The sequence below is a fragment of the Cibotium barometz genome, chromosome 44 (assembly GCF_041138505.1).
Source record: "Cibotium barometz isolate CiBa-2024 chromosome 44, ASM4113850v1, whole genome shotgun sequence".
NCBI lineage: Eukaryota > Viridiplantae > Streptophyta > Polypodiopsida > Cyatheales > Cibotiaceae > Cibotium > Cibotium barometz.
The window spans coordinates 42,972,188-42,992,624 of NC_141089.1; the positions used below are offsets into that span (position 1 = coordinate 42,972,188).

Here is a 20,437-nt window from a genome sequence, read left to right on the forward strand (position 1 = left end):
GGTGGTCCTAAGTGTGTTCACACACATCACTGCCTATATATATGGCAACAAATCCCCCCTTGGAGTGATGGTGTGAACGAGAGCTGGCACTCATGTATAGGGAAGTGCCATGCCGGAAGTAGATCAGTCCACAAAGGGGAGCAAGCCCAAAGCTTTCCGGCGGAAAGCTTCAAACTTCTTACGAGGAAGCGCCTTTGTGAAAAGATTGGCGAGGTTGTCCTGTGTTGGCACATAGGCCAAGCTGATCTCTCCTACTGAGAGTCTCTCCCTGACATAGTGATAATGCACCTCAACATGCTTTGTGCGAGCATGAAAAACTGGGTTTCTCGTCGCAACTGCCAATGTGCTCAGACTATCAGTGTAGATAGAGGTGGCAGCCAACACCCAAGTCAGCCGCCATAAGCCGTCTGAGCCACACACACTCAACCGTAGCTATGAAAGCTGCCCTGTACTCAGCTTCACAACAACTAGAAGTGGCCACAATAGGTTGCTTCTTGCTCAACCAAGATATGCATGAGCTACCGAGCATGAAACAAAAACCACTTGTGGACACTCTTGTGTCATAGCAACCAGCCCAATCTGAGTCCAAAAAAGCATGTAAATCTGGCGGCAACGATCCCCCCTTAGGATAAAACAACCCAAGATTTATGGTGCCACTCAAGTAGCGAAAGATGCGTTTAACTGCCTTCCAATGCTGAGATCCTAGGCTATGCATAAACCTGCTCACTTATGAGACTACAAACTAAATGTCCGACCTCGTAATGCATACATAAATGAGGTAACCAATAGGTGTCTGAGATAGAGTGTGACATCAAAGTGATCTCCAGCATCATGAAGACTCAACTTCAAACCTGTGTCCATTGGAGTAGCAATAGGCTTGCAGTCTTCAAGGCCAAATCTCTGCAACAATGTCTCAATATACTTTGTCTGACACAAAGCAATACCTCCATCACATTGCTTAAATTGTATCCCCAAATAATGATGCAAATGCCCCAAATCTGATATCTCAAAAGAGGCATTCAAATCAGTCTTAAAATGAGCAATATGACTCTCATTTGGTCCTGTGAGCAGCATGTCATCGACATAGAGAGCAATGATGAGATGTACATCATCCACACGTTTAACATACAAAGTGCTTTCTGTTGGACTATTCTGAAAACCATGTGCAGTCAAATATGCATGTATCTTTTCATACCAAGCTCGTGGAGCTTGCCTTAAACCATACAAAGCCTTTTTCAATTTGCACACTTTGTTTTCTTGCCCTTTTTGAACAAAACCACGAGGCTGCGATACGTACACCTCCTCATGCAAATCTCCATTCAAGAACGTAGTCTTTATGTCCAATTGATGTACATTCCAATCATTATGAGCTGCCAATGCACAAATGCTACGAATGGTAGTCATTTGACAAGTGGGAGCAAAGGTCTCATCAAAATCAATGCCGTTTTCTTGAGCATAACCCTTTGCAACAACAAGTCTAGTCTTATAGCGATCAACACTGCCATTTGGCTTTCGTTTCAACTTAAAAACCCACTTACATCCAATGACCTTTTTACCAATAAGCAAATCACACAAAGACCATGTACCATTCTTCATTATTATAGCATCCTATTCACTTTGCATTGCAGCCAACCAATTTTTTGATTTTTGTGTCTCATCAAATGAAAGAGGTTCTTCCCCTTCACACATACTAGACACAGCCAAAGCATAACAATCTGATGCATAAGAGGCATGCTGAAAACTTGAACGAGTACCACTAGACATAGGTGCATCAGTTTTACTATCACGCAAGGTTTGCACCAGCCATTTAGGTATACCTCTAGCCTGCTCATTTTCAGTCCTATCCTCATAAATTACATCCTGTAAATCTGCATTAGAAATAGGCTGATCTATGATGTCGTTTGAAATTTGCATAGGCTGAATATTTGCCTCATTAGGACTTACATTTGAATTCCCACCTGTAAATAGAGGCAACAACGTATCAAATACATACCGCGAGCTCACCCCTGTCTCTTTGGTACATTATAACAAAGGCTGCATAGCATCTTCCACAAAAACAACATCTTAACTAATCAAGATACGCTTTGACTTCTGCGGATCATACAATCTGTAACCCTTGCTCTCAGCACTATAACCAACAAAAATGCATGATAGCCTTATCATCCAATTTTCTACGTTGTTGCACAGGCACTAAAGCATAGGCCAAGCAACCAAAGACACGCAAGTGACCAATAGAAGGCTTCCTCCATGCCAAGCTTCGTATGGAGTAACAGACTGCAAGGCCTTAGTGGGACACCTGTTGAGTACATATACAGCACATATGATAGCCTCAAGCCAAAACGCATGTGGCAAAGCTTGGCTCTTGACCATACATCGTGCCATCTCCATAAGTGACCTGTTTTTCCTCTCAACAACACCATTTTGATGAGGGGTATACGACACTGTACATTGGTGTTTTATCCCACGACTAGCCAGAAATGCATCAAACTCTTTAGACATGTACTCCCCCCCTCAATCAGAATGGAGGGTGCCCACGGTACAATTGGATACATTTTCAACCATAAGCAAAAACAGTTTGAAGTACAAAAACACTTCGGACTTTGCCATCAGTGGATATACCCATGCATGCCTTGAGTAATCATCAATGAAAGTCATGAAGTACAAGTGTTTACCAAATGATGGAGTTTGCATAGGCCCACATACATCACTATGTACAAGTTGTAATTTTTACGAGTGGCCCGCACAGAACCATCCTTTGGAAACACAGAACGCTGCATTTTGCCCAAAATACAGCCTTCACAAACATGTTTTAATGGTGCCTCAAGAGGGGGCAATGAAGTAACCATATCAAATTTCTGCAAACGCAGCAAACTAGCAAAGTTCAGATGACCAAAATGAGCATGCCATAGTTTTGCATCTGAAAATGTCTTTTCATCACCCAGAAACTGCATTTGCTGAATCTTCCACACACTTGTCATAAGAATTGAGCCTATACAGCCCATGAAACAAGGTGCCAGATGCAATAATCATATCACCAGAAGTCAAATCATGAATAGTACATCTATCATCCATAAATTTGACTACAAGTCCAAGTCTAGGAAGCACAGAGACAGACAATAGATTCTTCTTTATCCCTGGCACATACAAAGCATCTGAAAGTGTGAAAGCGCTGCCATTTGTAGCAGCAAGAATAATTTTACCAACGCCCTTCACTGGGTAAGAAGCATTATTGGCATATGTGACAGTATTCCCATTAGAGACAGCCTCAAGACAAGTGAACATATCATGATGCGAGGTAATGTGCTTTGTAGCACCATTGTAAATACCATACATCGGAGTCAATAGAAATTGCCAAACATGCATCATGTACAGATGGGTCATACTGGCAATACACGCTAAACGCCCATTCTGTATCCTGCACAACATTTGCAGAATCTGCATTTGTAGAAGCATCCGCTATTGTGGCTGCATTTGACTCTTTCTTCTTTGCCTCTTTAGCCTTTAGCTTAGGGCAATTCTTAATGACATGATCAGTTGCCTTACAACATTTGCAGAATCTGCATTTGTAGAAGCATCCGCTATTGTGGTTGCATTTGATTCTTTCTTCTTTGCCTCTTTAGCCTTTAGCTTAGGGCAATTCTTAATGACATGATCAGTTGCCTTACAATAGTTGCACCTGATTTTTTTCTTGCCTTTATCAAGAGCCTTCTGAGACCTATTGTTGCTACTTGTGGAAGGAGAAGAAGTTGCAGACCTACTAATAGGAGAAGAAACAGTGGAAGGGGCTGCCTTACCACTTCTTCTTTGCTGGGTAGCAACAAATGCCTGATCAACTGCATGTTGCCTAGCCTTGTTTTGCCTAGACTGTGGGCTTCTTGCAAGAGCTTGTTGACTAAAGTATCATACTTGACAACATCAGATCTGTCCTCAGTAACAAGTCTCCATGTGGAAGCAAAAGTCTACAACCAAAACATGTTGCATCATGTATGCCCAAAGTGGGTAGTTGCTATCTCCATCCAGTTTGTCATCAGCAGACAACATGCGAAATACATCATTGCTGTTATCAGCCATGGCCACTGACTGAAACTGATGCAAAAGCTACCTGTAATGAAGCAAAGACTGAACAAAAAACAACTTGTGCTATGTAGCACGGTCCATAATAGAATAGGTATGCCTGTTTTGCAGAAAACTGCATTGTCAAAATTTTTGCACAAAATTACGAAAACACCTGTACAGAACTTGTAATGCAAAAATGGATCCCGAAACGTCCTCAGATGCAATTTCTGAGAATGCAAAGCCCTACGGGTTTATTTGCAGAGTATAGGGACCTGCAAGCGCTTGTGAAAGCTCACCTCAATCGGAGAACGTTAGTCAGAGGGTACTAGCGGCGTAGCCTTGGGAGTCGATGCCTGCTCTTATACCAATTGTTGGAATTAGGGTTGCAGGAAAGCACACAAAGCTTGGAGAAGAAGAAGCAAGAATGCACACAACACACAGTGTATTAGATTGTGTCAATGTACAAAGATTCGTTAACCCTAGAATAATGGGCATATATACAAGCCGGGGGAAAAAACCTCCTAAAGAGGAAAAAAGTGCCCCGGCGGTCCTAAGTGTGTTCACACACATCACTGCCTATATATATGGCAACAAGGGGCCTATCTTCAATGTGGCACCACCTCCAAACACACAAGAAGAGACCAATATCCTTACCTATCCATGAATTAGCAACTCACTTATCCACCCAATGTGCAAGATCTCATCTTTCAAGGAAAAATTTTGACAAGGGCTTTGCACATCACAAACACACCTTGCATACACACGCACCCATAATAGCTACCACATGCATTGAGCATCATAATTTACAATCATCCAAGCACATCTCTAGATGGGGGGAATATGGTGGGTGAAAGCTTGGTCATAGTGCAATCCATGGCTTGGATCCACTTTGAGCATGTAAGAACCTCTTAACATGTACAAGAAAAAATCCTTGTGGTTCTTCATGGGATACTTTTTCTCTTCTTCTACTACCTTCACCACAACTACTCTTCTTCTACTACCTTCATGGGATAAATTTTCTCTTCTTCTACTACCTTCACCATCACAACAAGAACCTCACCACCAAAGAGCAACAAGCACCCCAGTCTCTAATTTCTTGGAGAATGAATTGGCAAGCGAGCCACGAGTCATCTTTCCTTGTTTAGGCCTAACCAACCAACAAACCCAAAGACGAGGCCTCACATCAAGCACTTTTTCGCCCTCACATCAAGTGGTTTCACCCCCTAATATTACACCACATGTATTTGACATGATTCCTAACACAATTGGCCAACCAACCCCTATCTCCAATAAGACCAAAGCATGTGGATTGGTGGTCTCTTCATTGGCTATCTTATTCAACCATCCACACCTCTCTAGAATTGGTAGCATCTTCAACACCCGAGATTGGTAGCACAAGGACATGGTCATTAAGTTAAAATGGTTTCACTTGCCCAACCTATCATAAGGTGCTTTTCCACCTCTTACTTGCATGTAAAAGTAAGACATCACTAGAATTTATAAAGCAGCCTTACCCTGAGCTTAATACCAAAATGGGTAAGTGAAAAAATTTGTGTACACACTTGCTTAAGACTAGGACTAGTTTCCTAGGACTATTTTTAAGTTTTGTTGAGCCTAGCTGATGAGGAAATTGCATGAATGGCCTTCCTTATTGAGCCAAGATAACAAGTCCAAGCGAAACAAGTAGAGACCAACACTCCATGGAGAAGAAAAACACACTATCCACACCCAATCTTTCCAAAACAAAAGGCACAAACCACTCGAGACATCCAACATAACCAACAGAAGGATCAAAGAGGAGATCATTGCAACAATGAGGACCAGGAATTGTTAAATCACTCTTGGAGAACCCTTCCAATAGCTAATTTATGGAGGGTGAGTAAAATAACAATGATTTGTAGTGGCTTTAAAAATGAGATTAATGGCTATAGTGACTCTTTTTTTTCTAGTGTGATATTGACGCTTTTTTTTTTCAAGTGTCTATTAATTAGTTGCCCACTTTTAGCGGGCACAAGGAAAAGTTACAAAATTGAATAAAAAAATATGAGATGGATAAAATCCAAAGAGAGAACAATTTATTGCAAGAAAATTTTACAGCCATTGTTAAAACCCTAAGATCTCTCTAGATAATTGTTATGCATAAACATGCATAAATCAGGCATAAACTCATCCACTCGACCACCCCCGAGCCCAAGGGACACATGAATTAAAATGAAGTACCTCATACCTTTACCTTGATGTCCCATACCACCAAGAGGTATGACTCCAATCCAGCAGCATGTAGATATAGTGTGAAATGGTAGGTGAGTAGTTATAATCCTCTGCACAAGAGAACATAACATAACCTAGCCTCCATCCCTTGAGTGTGCCCCATGCCCTTATTATATAGGAGGGCTCTCAAATGACTCTTGACTCTCCATTTTCCATGTGTGACCCTATTAAGAGACTAAGGTTATGTAGAAGGGGAAGAGAAGGGTGTGTGTGTGAAGGGACTTAAGGTCCACTAGCTCACCTATTTAAAGGTGGAGCTAGAAGGCAATTTGTATATTTGAGCAAGGCCTAGTTGTATTCATAAACAACTTAATAAGCAAGATATTTTTCTTGTATTTTGTGAGTCCCTCTCCTTCACATACTTGATCTAGCATGAGCACCACGAATTCTAACATGGTATCAGAGCTTTGGTTGATTAGGCCCCTTTGTGGTGTAGAATAGGTCATTTTGCTTCACTTTTCCTTATCCTTTCACTTGTGGAGCTGAAGCCCTTGGCAGTGGAGGAGCTCTAGCAGCTCGTGGAGGTAACAACTTGCCGAGATTTCTTCAAGGGAAATGTAGAGGACATCCGGGTGCATGCTGTCGTACAGATCATTAGCTGAATCGTGCGTTTTCCATCGCGGCATTGTCGCATGTGCAGGCCAGCGCATATTCTGGCTGTAGTCGTGGTCGTACAGAAATACGATGCCTACAGTTGATCATTAGAACCATGGGCTTAGGGCTTTTGAAGCCCATTGTCTCAGGAGCATCCAGATTGAATTTCATGTCCAATGGTGCATCCTCGCGCGCGCTACAGTAGAAAAACCAGGCAGCACTCCCTCAACTCTTTTGAAGCTCTCCATTAAAGCTTCAAAACTTTTTCTTTTCTTGCTCTAATCCTCCTCTCTTTTCCCTAATCACCTAAGTGATCTTGTGAGGGCTTGTTTGCTGATCTTATTCTTGATTTTGAAGTGGTGGCCAACCATGAGGCATTCATAAGTCTCACTCATCAAAACGTCATCAAGCTTCCTCATCATCTTCAAGTTCTCAAAGCTCTTCAAAGTGTGCTTATGAGAGCACTAATAGTATTGATTAACACTAAATGAGGCTTCTAATCCAGCAAAGGGGAGTTATTCCAAAGTGTTTTTAAACACTAAGAGTAATATTAAACACTAATGGTGAATCTAATCACCAATACAAGTGTCATTAGACGCTAAAAATATACTCTTAAGTACTAATTGTATTTTTTAAACACTAATGGTGATCTTAATCATCAAATAAAGTGTTGCTTAACACTAATGTGGTTTTAACCATCAAAGGAGGAGGTCTTTAACATTAAGGAGGCTCTTCTTCATCAACATTGGAGGCCGGGCACACACCATAAGTGCCACATTATAAGTCTTCACTGTCAACTCGCTTCTATGCTTACCTTGGCAAGCTTCCAAGGAGAAATGGTGCAACCATAAGCCATTGTCTTCATCCCATAAGCCAATGATTAGATTCTGGTTTTTCATCAACAAACTTAGTTTTTGAGTGGTTTAAAGTTGGGCACATGTACACTAAGGAGAAATGGTGCAACCATAAGCCATTGTCTTCATCCCATAAGCCAATGATTAGATTCTGGTCTTTCATCAACAAACTTAGTTTTTGAGTGGTTTAAAGTTGGGCACATGTACACTAAGTGCTCATCTTTAATGTTTTTGTGTATCACCCTTGAGGCTCTTGTTTGTAAGAGGCATAGGCATGTCATAAGCCATATGCTCTCATTTCCCAAGCCCAATCCATGTTATTCCGCTGCATATTCAACATTTTCATCTTCTAAGATGAGTTGTAAGGTTGAGCATAATATCACTAAGTGCTCTATCTTGTTGTTTGTCATGGTTTTAAGCATCTCTTGGCATTGTCTTTGTAAGAGGCATAGGCAACATTATGAACCATGCCCTCTCCTTCTTGAGCGAAGAATTATGTACCTTATTGGTTTGAGCATTTACCTCAACCACTTGCTCACTTTCATTAAGTTTGTACCTTCAAACCCTAATGGGTATCATGTAACCAACATGCACAAAAGCTTTTGTTGTAATTATGGAGTAGACACTGCCCTTGACCAATCCATAAGGCAAGTGGTAAGACCCTCCCTTTCCCTTTCCCATATAAATCTACCTCATAACCATTACTCTAACAAGGAAGGGCCTCATTGCCCATGGAGGAGGTATGGTATTCAAGGAAGCATCAAGCATGTTGAAGAAACATCTATGTGCAAACCACTTAAGCAAGGGTGGCAGCCTTGTTTTGATCATTGTGTGAGAATCGTCAAGGTGGAAAGCATGTGGAAGCAATGGCATGTATGTCTAAAGCATGTCAACTATAAAAGTTCAAGCAAGCACAAAGAGTGGGGTGTACCATCATTGAGGTGTACATCTTCATCGACAACAAATAAAGACTTAGATGGCATCATTGTATTAGCCTCTAAGGCTCTAGGAACATAGTTGTAAGTCCTAGATAACCACACCACCATGACATCCTTGTATGCCTAATGTTATAAAGGCAACCTATGTCCAATACCACCTATTCCAATCTACTTTCATAGTTGGTATTGAGGGGGGGTATTAAGAGACTAAGGTGTAGAAGGGAAAGAGAAGGGTGTGTGTGTGAAGGGACTTAAGATCCACTAGCTCACCTATTTAAAGGTGGAGCTAGAAGGCAATTTGTATTGAGCAAGGCCTAGTTGTATTCATAAACAACTTAATAAGCAAGATATTTTTCTTATATTTTGTGAGTCCCTCTCCTCCACATACTTGATCTAGCATGAGCACCACGAATTCTAACAGACCCTTGGATGCCTGACCCTAACCTCAACCCTTAAGGTTAGTCCTAACCCATGCTCCACTAGAGTTTGGTCACATGCTCTCATGCTCACAAGCCTAATGTGGGTTAGTCTCCTAGTATGTGCACACATAATGTGCATATAACATACTTTCCCTCTCTTAAAACATTGCACTCTTGCGATGAAAAGAAAGAAATCTGCATTGAACATTCTCAACCGACTCCCAAGTCTAATCCTCTATTTCCCTATCTTTCCACCTCTAATTTAACCTCAGGGATTAGTCAACTACAAAGTTTCTTTTCCCTGAATTAAAGTATCTTTTCAGGTTCATGTGGAACATAGGATAAATTCTCATCTTCAACGAGTTCTTAAGGAGTAATTGTGTTATCCTCACCCCCCAGTTTCCCTTTCAATCTATTGACATGAAAGACTGGATGAACTCTAACATGTGGAGGTAGTTTTAGTTCATACGTAATCGTGCCAATCCGACGTATAATTCGAAATGGACCACAATATCTAGGAGATAATTTCGGCCATTTTTCTTTTGACAAAGTCTGAGAGTCTTTAGGAACTTTTAAATAAACCAATGCTCCTGGTTCAAAAGACCAAGTTGATCATCCTCTATCAACATAGAACCGTACCTAATCTTGAGCACTCTTGATAGAATCCCGAGCTTTGGTTAGCATTTCTTGTATATCACGTAAGAAATCCCTCGATACGTCAAGCTCAATGTCCTTAAGACCGATATCAATAGGTGCCCTGGGTTGATACCTATACATAAGCATGAACGGACTAAAACCAATAGCCGTATGTTTAGAAGTGTTATAGGCAAATTCCATCATTGGAAGTTACTTTTCCATCATTGGAAGTTACTTTTTCAAATTTGATGCTTTTCCAGAGACATATGCACAAAGCATATTCTCTATAATCTGATTCACACGCTCTTTTTGCCCATCAGGCTGTGGATGATCAGAGGAATTCATGCTTCAAGTAGTTTCCTTGTTTTGTAAACCATTCAGAATAAATTAGGAAAAGATGGCATTAACGCGACATGAACTAGGGATTCATCGGCGGCCTGACGTACCTACATCTGCATAGGGAATCATCAACATCCTGAGTTACCCATATCAACATAAGGAGTCATCAACGTCTCGATGAATCACATATGTACATCTGTAAACCATTAGGTGGACTGTATAAATCACTTAAAGTACGGAACTAGAGAAAGAAATGCCAAGAAAAGAAGATTCCAAGTTTCCTTAATCCGAACACAACAAGATAAACTCGTTGAACTCTAAAGAAAGAGATTTCAACAAATGAATATGCCGACGAGATTACACTCATCAAAACATATAGGCTATCGATAAAAGAAGTTTATCTAAAGAATGCTTACACTAAAACTTCAAGTGAAGTCAAAAAATGAGATTGTCTTTGAATGTTAAGGTCACTATGCCAAGTGATGTAAGCAAAGCAACAATCTTGAGCCAAAATTATCTCGTAAGATAATATATGCGAGGAATCGCTAGCATCCCATACCACCATGATACCACCCATACATACCTTAGTAATTTGAAACTCCCTAGTATGCCGTTTAGGAAAAATGAATAAAATCATGTATAAAAGGAATAAGATGGCCTTATCCCAGACTTTCACATACTAAAACCTGTCTCTATATTCATGAGACCACATCAAGGAATAACTCTTCCGAGTACATCATTAGAAAAGAATTTTGAATTATTGACGCCTTTCTAATAATAACTACCCAATAAACACAATAAAGCTAGGGTAGAAAAATAACTCACCTAGATACATAAGCAACTAGGTATCCAAGTTGGAATATGTACAAGAGTACAAGAATATACTCCAAAATTATGTGTAAAAAACGAAGGCAAATGCTATCTTCAAAGCACATGATATTATCCAAAAGATCAAAAGATCCTTATAAAACCATGGATAAAAGTGTAGAAGCTCCTTGAATCCATGAAAACCATAGTTGATCATAAAAATCAATGCATGCCATCTAATGGTCATTAATAATGCCAAAAGAAACATTAAAATTGGTGGCCAACTCATCAAACCGGAGTATATGAATGTGGTGTCGTTCAAGCAAAACTCCAAAGTAAGAAAGTGAAACACATGTGTGTAGCACTCATTAAAAAACCCCTAGACACAAGTGATCTAGGTAGAACCTGATGAGTCCATATAAAACTTGAAAAACATCCAATAAATTCACCAAAACAAACATATCAACTAACCCATGATAGAATTTGTCTTAGGCTTAAGAAATTAAGCACAGACCACACTTAAACAAGTGCAAAATAAATTATCATGGAAAACTGTCAAACGTGAAAAACACTTTGAACGCAGATTCTAGCCATCATTGAAGAAATTAAGGAACATGTCCAAAAAAAAAAGGCTAAACAATGGTAAAAAATCATGAAAACATCGTTTAGAATTAATCCAAACAGTAATATCTACTAATACGAGATATATTTGGAATAACGTGCATCTATCTAATGCTAGTAGTACGAGAAAACATACTTCAACATTAAATAACCCTCGAAAATATTAAATTCTCGAGTAAAAATAATCATAATGTTTTTCTATTTTTTCTCCTAATTTTATAGGCCTCAAAATACGATAATTTTGAATTCCACCAAACCTATCTTATGGCATTCCAACCTATATTTTTCTAAAAAAATTTAGTAATTAGATTTACCAAAAAACCATTGATATTTTTTAAAAAATACCAATTCTAGGATTTTTAAATAATTTCTAGAAAATTTCTAATTTCTCTTGAGAATCCCATCGTTCATGAAATTTCCAATTCTGTCCACAACAATTCTCAAATCCAATAAAAATTTATAATTTTAATGGATTTTTTAAAATTTTGGGTCAAAAAAATATATATATATTTTAAAGGAATTTAAATGGTCACGAGCGCTCGAATGGACACACCACATGCCAAACACCAACCCCACATTTTCTAAAAAATTAAAATAATCTTTGTCTAAATTTTCACTAATTTTCAAGAATTTTTTGAAATTTTTAATTTACCCCGAACGCATTAGAATACGAAAGGTCAAAAAATTTCGGAATCCCAATAGTTTTCCCGGAATACAGAAAGCCAACACTTTCGGAAAAATGAAAAGACAAAAAAAAATTTGGAATGTGAAAGGTCAAAAGTTTCTGGAATTCGAAAGGTCAAAAGATTTCCCAGAATTCGGAAAGCCAATAGGTTTTCGGGGAATGCGGAAAGCCAAGAGATTCCTAGAAAAAAAAATTCAATGAAAAAAGAAAAGTTTTCAGGTAACCAAATCTCTTTTTTCCTTTTTTTAAAGCTTTTTTGAGAAAAGCTTTTTTTGAAAAAAGACTCTTCTTTTATATATTTAAAGGCTTTAAATAAAGATTTTAAAGCAAAGGTTTTAAAAACCTTTAAAAAAATATTTTTGGGGGGTGGCGATTTTTCGCCCAGCGTTGCAGCGCAGCCTCCCCCCATGCGCGATTTATCCTGAGAGGGAGGAGCCCCCTCCTCTCTCCTCTCTCCTCTCTTCCATTCATCTCCCATCTTCTCTCTTTCTCCACCTCTCCTTCTCTGTTAACAAAGAGGAGGATTAACCATTAATTAAGATTATCTTAATCATAATTAAAGTTTAATTATGATTAAAATTTAATCAATTTGTGCCTTATAAGAGGCGTCACACGCGAGAGAGAAAAATAGAAGAGAAATTCAGATTTGAAAGGAGAAGAGGGTCCCACGCACACGGGAGAGCATTCAATGCATCAATTGGCTGCCCCACACTGCATTTCAGCAGAAAATTGGTAGAAAATCGATAACATCTCCGTGGAAAGGAGAAGAGGGTCCCACGCACACGGGAGAGTATTCAATGCATCAATTGGCTGCCCCACACTACATTTCAGTAGAAAATTGGCAGAAAATCGATAACATCTCCGCAGAAAACCCGCCAAAATGCATAAAAATATATTTTTTTCATAAAAATGCTCTGAAAAATTCTAAAAAATTATAAAAATTCAAAGAATTTACTATACCACAAATATCTGCAATAAAATGTGCGGTATTTTGGTAAAAATTCCACAAATGCTTATTTTAAACCCAAAATAATTGAAAAAAATAGCACTAAACTCACGAAATTTTCCCGCAACGTCGATTCGTCCATTGAATAGAAGAAACACGCGTTTCAACCGCCATATCAACGATCCATATGATAATCATCAAAATAAATCAATAAAATAATATTTTATTTAGTAAATATTAAATTTTACTTTAAAAAATTACCAAAAATTAAAATAAGAAAGAAAAAATAATAACAATTAACTAGAGATTCTGATACCACTTTTAAAACCCTATGTTCTCTCTAGATAATTGTTATGCATAAACATGCATAAATCAGGCATAAACTCATCCACTCGACCACCCCCGAGCCTAAGGGATGCACACATAAATTAAAATGAAGTACCTCATATCTTTACCTTGATGTCCCATACCACCAAGAGGTATGATTCCAATCTAGCAGCATGTAGATATAGTGTGAAATGGTAGGTGAGTAGTTATAATCCTCTGCAGCACAAGAGAACATAACATAACCTAGCCTCCATCCCTTGAGTGTGCCCCATGCCCCTATTATATAGGAGGCTCTCAAGTGACTCTTGACTCTCCATTTTCCATGTGTGACCCTTGGATGCCTGACCCTAACCTCAACCCTTAAGGTTAGTCCTAACCTCAACCCTTAAGGTTAGTCCTAACCCATGCTCCACTAGAGCTTGTTCCCATGCTCTCATGCTCACAAGCCTAATGTGGGTTAGCCTCCTAGCATGTGCACACATAATGTGCATATAACAGCCATGTACACCACACATTGCATAAGAAAGTACTTCTATCCAACCGAAAGAGAGAAACCAAAATAGGAAAAACTAACACTGACCACACAATTCTTATGAAAGCATCCAAAAACTAACATCACTACATAAAGCATGCGTCTTCCTCTAAAAGGCCAACATATTTACAAACACTCGGTGACAATGACATGAATTCACCATCAACAATGCCTTTTTTGAATCTCTCAGTTTTCTCCCAAACAGAGAGATATGCTTGACTGAAGTCTTACTGGTTATTAGCAGTTTCCCCACCATCATCAATGATGATGGGATTGCTTTGAGTACCCGGTTGTGCATCATGTTCATTGGAATCATCATGGGATGCATCTCCATTTCTGTCAGAGTCATCTTCATTGATGTTGTTGTGGCCATGCATTGGAGTGAAGTACCTACCACCACTAGGAGTATCCATGAAGAAGATTTCATCTATATCTATGCATTGTGTAAGGTGAGGGAGCTTCATCACTTTCCATATTGCAGAGGACCTTCTTCTACTCATCCCATTTCCGGTATTTGGAATAATCCAAGATATGTATGCATTCTTATTTGATGGAGACCTCTGCACATTACTTAGCGCCTTCTGGTTTGAAGAAGTCCCCACCTAAGTACCTTTTGATAATCTTACCAATGCTTATGAGTGATGGAGCCATGAGAGTGATCACCATCTGGAAGTGTAAATGATTGAGAGTGCCTTCTTTTTCCAATGCAAACAGACCCTTCAAACATTCCATTCTCACAAACTCTTCGAGCGGTTCCAGGAACACACATTGATGTATGCGTTTCCTATTGCAATGGTCACAAAGACTTCAAAAAGTTTTGTCCTCTTTTTTGCTAGAAACGGAGGAGTCTTGTGTAGACATAAGTAGACATAAGGCTCTGACTCGGTGTGCTTGTCATGTGGCTGCTGAACTGGATTTGATGTAGGATACTTGGCTTTGCCGGCAGAGCCTCTGAGGACCCTAGCATAATGAAGATGAAGAATCATCAAACAAAGAATTGACATGCACGCAAAAAGTACATATACATGATCAGCGCTAAGGCAGTTAACTGTTCGTTCGATTAACAGTTTCTTGCATGTGACGCCTGCTATGCAAATGGTGCCATAGCTATGGTTCCCCTTCTTTGCTCCGCTCCTCCTTGGCCCGGTTTTCCTTGGACTCCAGATACACCCTTGTCATCGAAGCTTCACCTGCAGACTGGCACAGCGACAATTGTCTGTGTTCAATGTCGCATAGCAAGGAGGGGATCTCTATTTATCAAAAGCGCAGAAAGGGCTGCAACCCTAGTGGATGTTTCCATGCAACACACTTGTTTTCTGTCGGAGAAAGAGGTCGTACACCGGGAGGCCCCAGAGGTCGTACACCAGGAGGTCACATCATGGATGGATAACTGCGGTGAGGCCCAGCTCGATGATCGGTGCAACCAGGTAGAGTGTTTTGATGCCTTTCCATCTCTTTTGAAGCATCATGGCAAGGTCTTACACATGGAGGACCTAGAGATCGTACACCTAAAGGGCATACCATGTATGGAAAACTGTGGGGAGGTAGAGCTCGATCATCTGTGCAACAAGATAGAGAGTTTTGATGCCTTTCCATCTCTTTTGACGCATCATGGCAAGTCTAAGTCCCTTTCTGATGGTAGACTTGTGCATGCTAGAATTATAGCATGTGGATATGATGGTAACACTTTCATGACTAATTGCCTTGTCCAAATGTATGGGAATTGCGGGAGCCTGCACGATGCAGGAACAGCTTTTCACAAGATGCCCTACCCTAACCAGTATTCATGGAACATATTGGTTCGTGCATTTTCTCAAAATGGGAGCTTGGATGATGCTAAGGGGATCTTCATCAGAATGCCATGTCGGGATGTGGTTTCTTGGAATGGCATGATTGGAGCTTCTATCCAGCATGGGCGATGCAAAGAGGCTTTGGATCTGTTTATTCAAATGCAGCACGAAGGCATTCAACCAAACAGAATCTCTCTTCTTACCGCCCTAGATGCATGCTCTAGTATGGCGAATTTGGATGAAGGGCACAAAATCCATGCTACCATCGTTGACACCGGATATGATAGAGATGATCCGGTGGGAAATGCACTTATCAATATGCATGCCAAATGTGGAAACTTAGAGGGTGCAAAAGTGATGTTTGGCAGAATGCAGGAGTGCAATGTGATCTCTTGGAGTGCAATGATTGCAGCCTACGCCCGAAATGGGCATTGTGAGGATGCTTTGGGTCTCTTTTATAGAATGCAGGCTGAAGGCATCAAGCCAGACAAGGTTACCTTCATCTCTGCTCTCACTGCATGCGCTCACCTAGGAGCTCTAGCAGAAGGGCAACAGATCCATGCTGCAATCATGGATTGCAAATATGAGCAAGATGTTAATGTTGGAAATGCCCTCGTTAACATGTATGCTAAATGTGGAGATTTTTGTAGTGCAAGGCTTGTATTTGATCAAATATCTGAGCGGGATGTGGTTTCTTGGACTGCTCTGATAGGGGCGTGCTCCCACGATGGACATGATAAAGAGGCTTTGGAAATGTTTTGTCAGATGCAGCGTGAAGGAGTAAAGCCAAACCACTTAACCATTGTGTGTGCTCTTGATGCATGCACTAACCTTGGAGCCTTGAAAGAGGGCAAGGAAATCCATGATGCCATTGCTAATAGTGGCTATGTGGAAAATGTGTATGTGGGTAATGCACTAGTCAATATGTATGGAAAATGTGGTCTTCTGGATGAAGCAAGAGATATATTCAGCACAATGTCTCAGCAGAACGTGGCCTCATGGAACTCATTAATGACCGTCTGTGGCCAAAGTGGGAGCATGGATGAGGCATTGAGTCTGTTTGAAAGAATGCCTAACCGGAATGTGATCTCTTGGAATGCCTTGATTTCAGCATTAGTTCAGAATGGGCATGGGAAGGAGGCTATGGATTACTTCAACCGAATGCAGCTTGAGCGCATCAAACCAAATAAAGTGACATTTGTAACTGTTCTTGATGCCTGCACCAGTCTAGGATCCCTAGAACTTGGCCTGCAGTTACATACACTTTCAATATGCACTGGTTATGAGGAAGATTGCATCCTACAGAATGCCCTTGTCAATATGTATGGCAAGTGTGGCAGTTTGGATAATGCGAAGTTTGTTTTTGACATGATGCATCAGAAAAACTTAGTCTCTTGGAGTGCCATGATTGCAGCTTATGTCCAGAATGGGCAAGCCAATGAGGCTGTGGATCTTTTCTGGAAAATGGAGCTTCAGGGTGTGAGGCCGGACAAGATTACCTTCACCTGTCTTCTTGCTGCATGTGCCAATCTGGCAACTATAGAAGAGGGGCAGAAGATCCATGCTTCTATTGTTGCAGGTAACTTGGAAGCAGATCTCGCCGTGGGAAATGGTCTTCTTAGCATGTACGGGAGATGTGGGAGCATAGAGAGTGTCAAAATTGTCTTTAGTAGAATGCACCATCGAGATGTAGTCTCTTGGACTGCTGTGATTGCAGGGTGTGCCCAGTGTGGTGAAAGCAAAGCTGGTTTGAAGCTCTTTGCTCAGATGCAGGTAGAGGGCATTAAGCCAGATGAGGTCACCTTTATCAGTGTCCTTACGGCATGCTGTCATTCTGGACGGGTAGATGATGGCAGACGTTATTTCTCGTCTATGGTCAGAGATTATGGTTTAGCATACAGGTCTGATCATTATGTGTGCATGGTTGATCTTCTTGGTCGTGCAGGACATCTGGAGGAAGCAGAAGACCTGATTTGTAGTATGCCTGTTGACAAAATTTACTTGGCATGGTTGAGCTTACTTGGTTCCTGCAGAAATCATGGTGATATAAAACGGGGAGTACGAGCAGCTCTTTGTTGTTTTCAGTTGGATCCTAAGAATGACGCTCCGTTCTTATTGCTTTCGAGTATTCTTGCTGCAGCTGGGAGGTCGAATGGTCACTCTAAACTGAGTGAGTTACAGAAGCTGTGTTTGGAAAAGCAGGTGGAGGAACTAGTGAAGGAATTGTTGTCAGTGTATAATGAACTTTAGGAGTATTGGTTGAAGATACATGCATCAAGCAGGTATGGTCAGGACCATAAAAATACTTGGCATGGTTCAGAGTGCATGGCACTGTTGGAGCCCACTGTGGGGCATCCTCTGTTGCCTATACCCACCCTTCCTCCATTGCGCAAGGATGAGTTTGCTTTCTTCAAGTACATCTGTGGCAGGTACAGAACATGGAGTTTTGGCAGATGGTAGAGAGCTCTTTGGTTTCTTGGGAGAGAGCATGGTCCACCAACATCGATCTCTACAAGAGCATAGAGGCACCATATTCCACACAAGATAGAGAGGGTTGAGGAGTTTATCCAGCTGTTGGAGAACAAGTATACAGCTTACTGACAAGAGATCCAAGCAAGAAAGGTAGCACATACAGTGGTAAGTCCATCCAGTTGTTGGAGAACAAGTTAGCAGCTTGCCGACAAGAGATCCACATAGTGTGGTAAGTCCATCCATAGATGAAGCTCAACAGGAGGGAGTGATGGAAGTGGTATCGATGACAGAGTTCCAAGTTAGTAGATGAGCCCAAGAGCAAACACTACTAGGCTTGGAGGTGATTTAGACAGATGGACAACAATCCATCGTAGAGTCCATTCCAATTTCCGCGAGGATAGTCAGTAAGTGAACTTCAGATTTTTCTCTCCAAATCCAAGGAGGATGATGAGAGACGAGCGATTCCATAGTGGTGTCTGTTGACAATCACAGGTTCAACCATGGAGCTATGGAGGATGAAATGTCTCCATGGTTGAGGAGGAAGAAGAAGAGAGCAAATTGGGCACAACACAAGGTGATTGTATTATGAATGAATGAGAATGAGATGAATGAACCACCAAGTACAATATCCTTTTATCGGCATTAAACCCTATCTTTTGACTCTAACTAAGAGGTTGTTCACACCAAGTTGGCTATAAACCTAATGATCGGATACTCTCCAATGTCACATGATATTTTGGTGTATTATTTCAACACCCTCCCTCAACAAAATATCCATGACTACTCTAGCTCTAGGCTGTTTATGATCACCATCCAAATGCCCGTAAGTCTTATTCATGGTGGTTTACAATGCCAATCAATGATAACAGATGCTAGACATATAGTTATGATTACATTTCACTTAGGATAGAAGGGTGACCACAGGTGGGCTTGTCTTGGCTGGTTTAGGAAGCCCTCTATGCCTTTTATAACATTAAGGCTATATAACAAACCTAAAAAGTCCAAAAGATACAGATTTTGGGGGACGACCTAGGGAGAGAATCCTTGACTCAACATAAAATAGAAATTTGAAATAAAGGGAGAGTCTCTCCTTGATGACCAATATGTTGATGAAGAGCTTCTTGATGTAGCTGGTAATGTCAATGTAGCTCTTGATCTTCTTCATCCTTGATTTCATTGTGTAATAAAGTCTATGTATGCAAAGATGGATCATATTCTCAATGTGTTCATGAAGCTTGACATGATAATGATACATATACCTTTAAGATGATAATACGTTAAATCTGCTTAATGGGGTCTTAGTCTTATCGATGGGGCTAGTGTCTTGTTCTTGTACAAGTGATTTATGAGTATGATAGATGAGGTACATGAAGTACATAAGCTCAAAAAACCCATTGTCTCAAGGAATGCTAATGACAGGAATTTGGATCTTGGGGAGAGACATCACTTACTATTCAAACGGATTAAAATATAAACTTTAATTATTACCATGAGTAAGATAGCATAAAATTGTAATTAAAATAAACACATGAGAGAGTATTGGGTGCAATCTATCCTCCCTTAAGAAATGTCGATATCCTCCTACTTTTTGAGTATTTATACTTTATTAATAAAAATAGTCCATAAGTAAAAAATAGATGCATACTTATGCATGAGCTTGCTCTTTACAAAAAGGGAAGTTTCTTCTAACATAAGCTTAGATAAATTCTTTTATCTAAATCACTAAAAGAAAATTAAATAAAGAATCCCAAGGGTTAATTCATGTGCAACAAAAATCAATAAATCCATGCCTAAGTATAACAAAAATCAATAAATCCATGCCTAAGTATAACAAAAGTGGGCGGCCCAATAGGTCTACGTCTAAGTACATTAAAAGTGGGCGGTCAACAACGATACCAAAATTCTTGTCGTAGATACTACGGTCAAAATACCAAAATGAGAATTGTCCTAGTAATAGCTCATGCCATATCACCGCCATTACGTTCTAGCAATTTCGGCTTACGAGCACAAAGCTCGTCAATCTTACCAACCTACACAAGTTATCCATTCAAACACATTACAAATTAGCAACACATGTTAAAAGTACACAACACCATATAAGCATTAAATCCAACACTTAGTTCTAGCTATCCCTAATTTCATATGTCTTG

The 20,437-nt window shown here is 40.1% G+C and overlaps 1 protein-coding gene across 1 annotated transcript; it reads left to right on the forward strand.

Annotated features, from left to right (window-relative positions):
* Positions 1-14,849: 14,849 nt before the first annotated feature.
* LOC147613312 (pentatricopeptide repeat-containing protein At2g03380, mitochondrial-like) lies at positions 14,850-19,383 on the forward strand. Its single transcript, XM_086782598.1, has one exon. It carries the CDS (start codon positions 15,135-15,137, stop codon positions 18,063-18,065), a length of 2,931 nt encoding a protein of 976 aa, XP_086638724.1. The 5' UTR covers positions 14,850-15,134; the 3' UTR covers positions 18,066-19,383.
* Positions 19,384-20,437: the final 1,054 nt, after the last annotated feature.

What these genes read in the sequence shown, in the direction of transcription:
- LOC147613312 (XM_086782598.1), top strand. Translation starts at nt 15,135, where the DNA reads ATGGTTCCCCTTCTTTGCTCCGCTCCTCCTTGGCCCGGTTTTCCTTGG.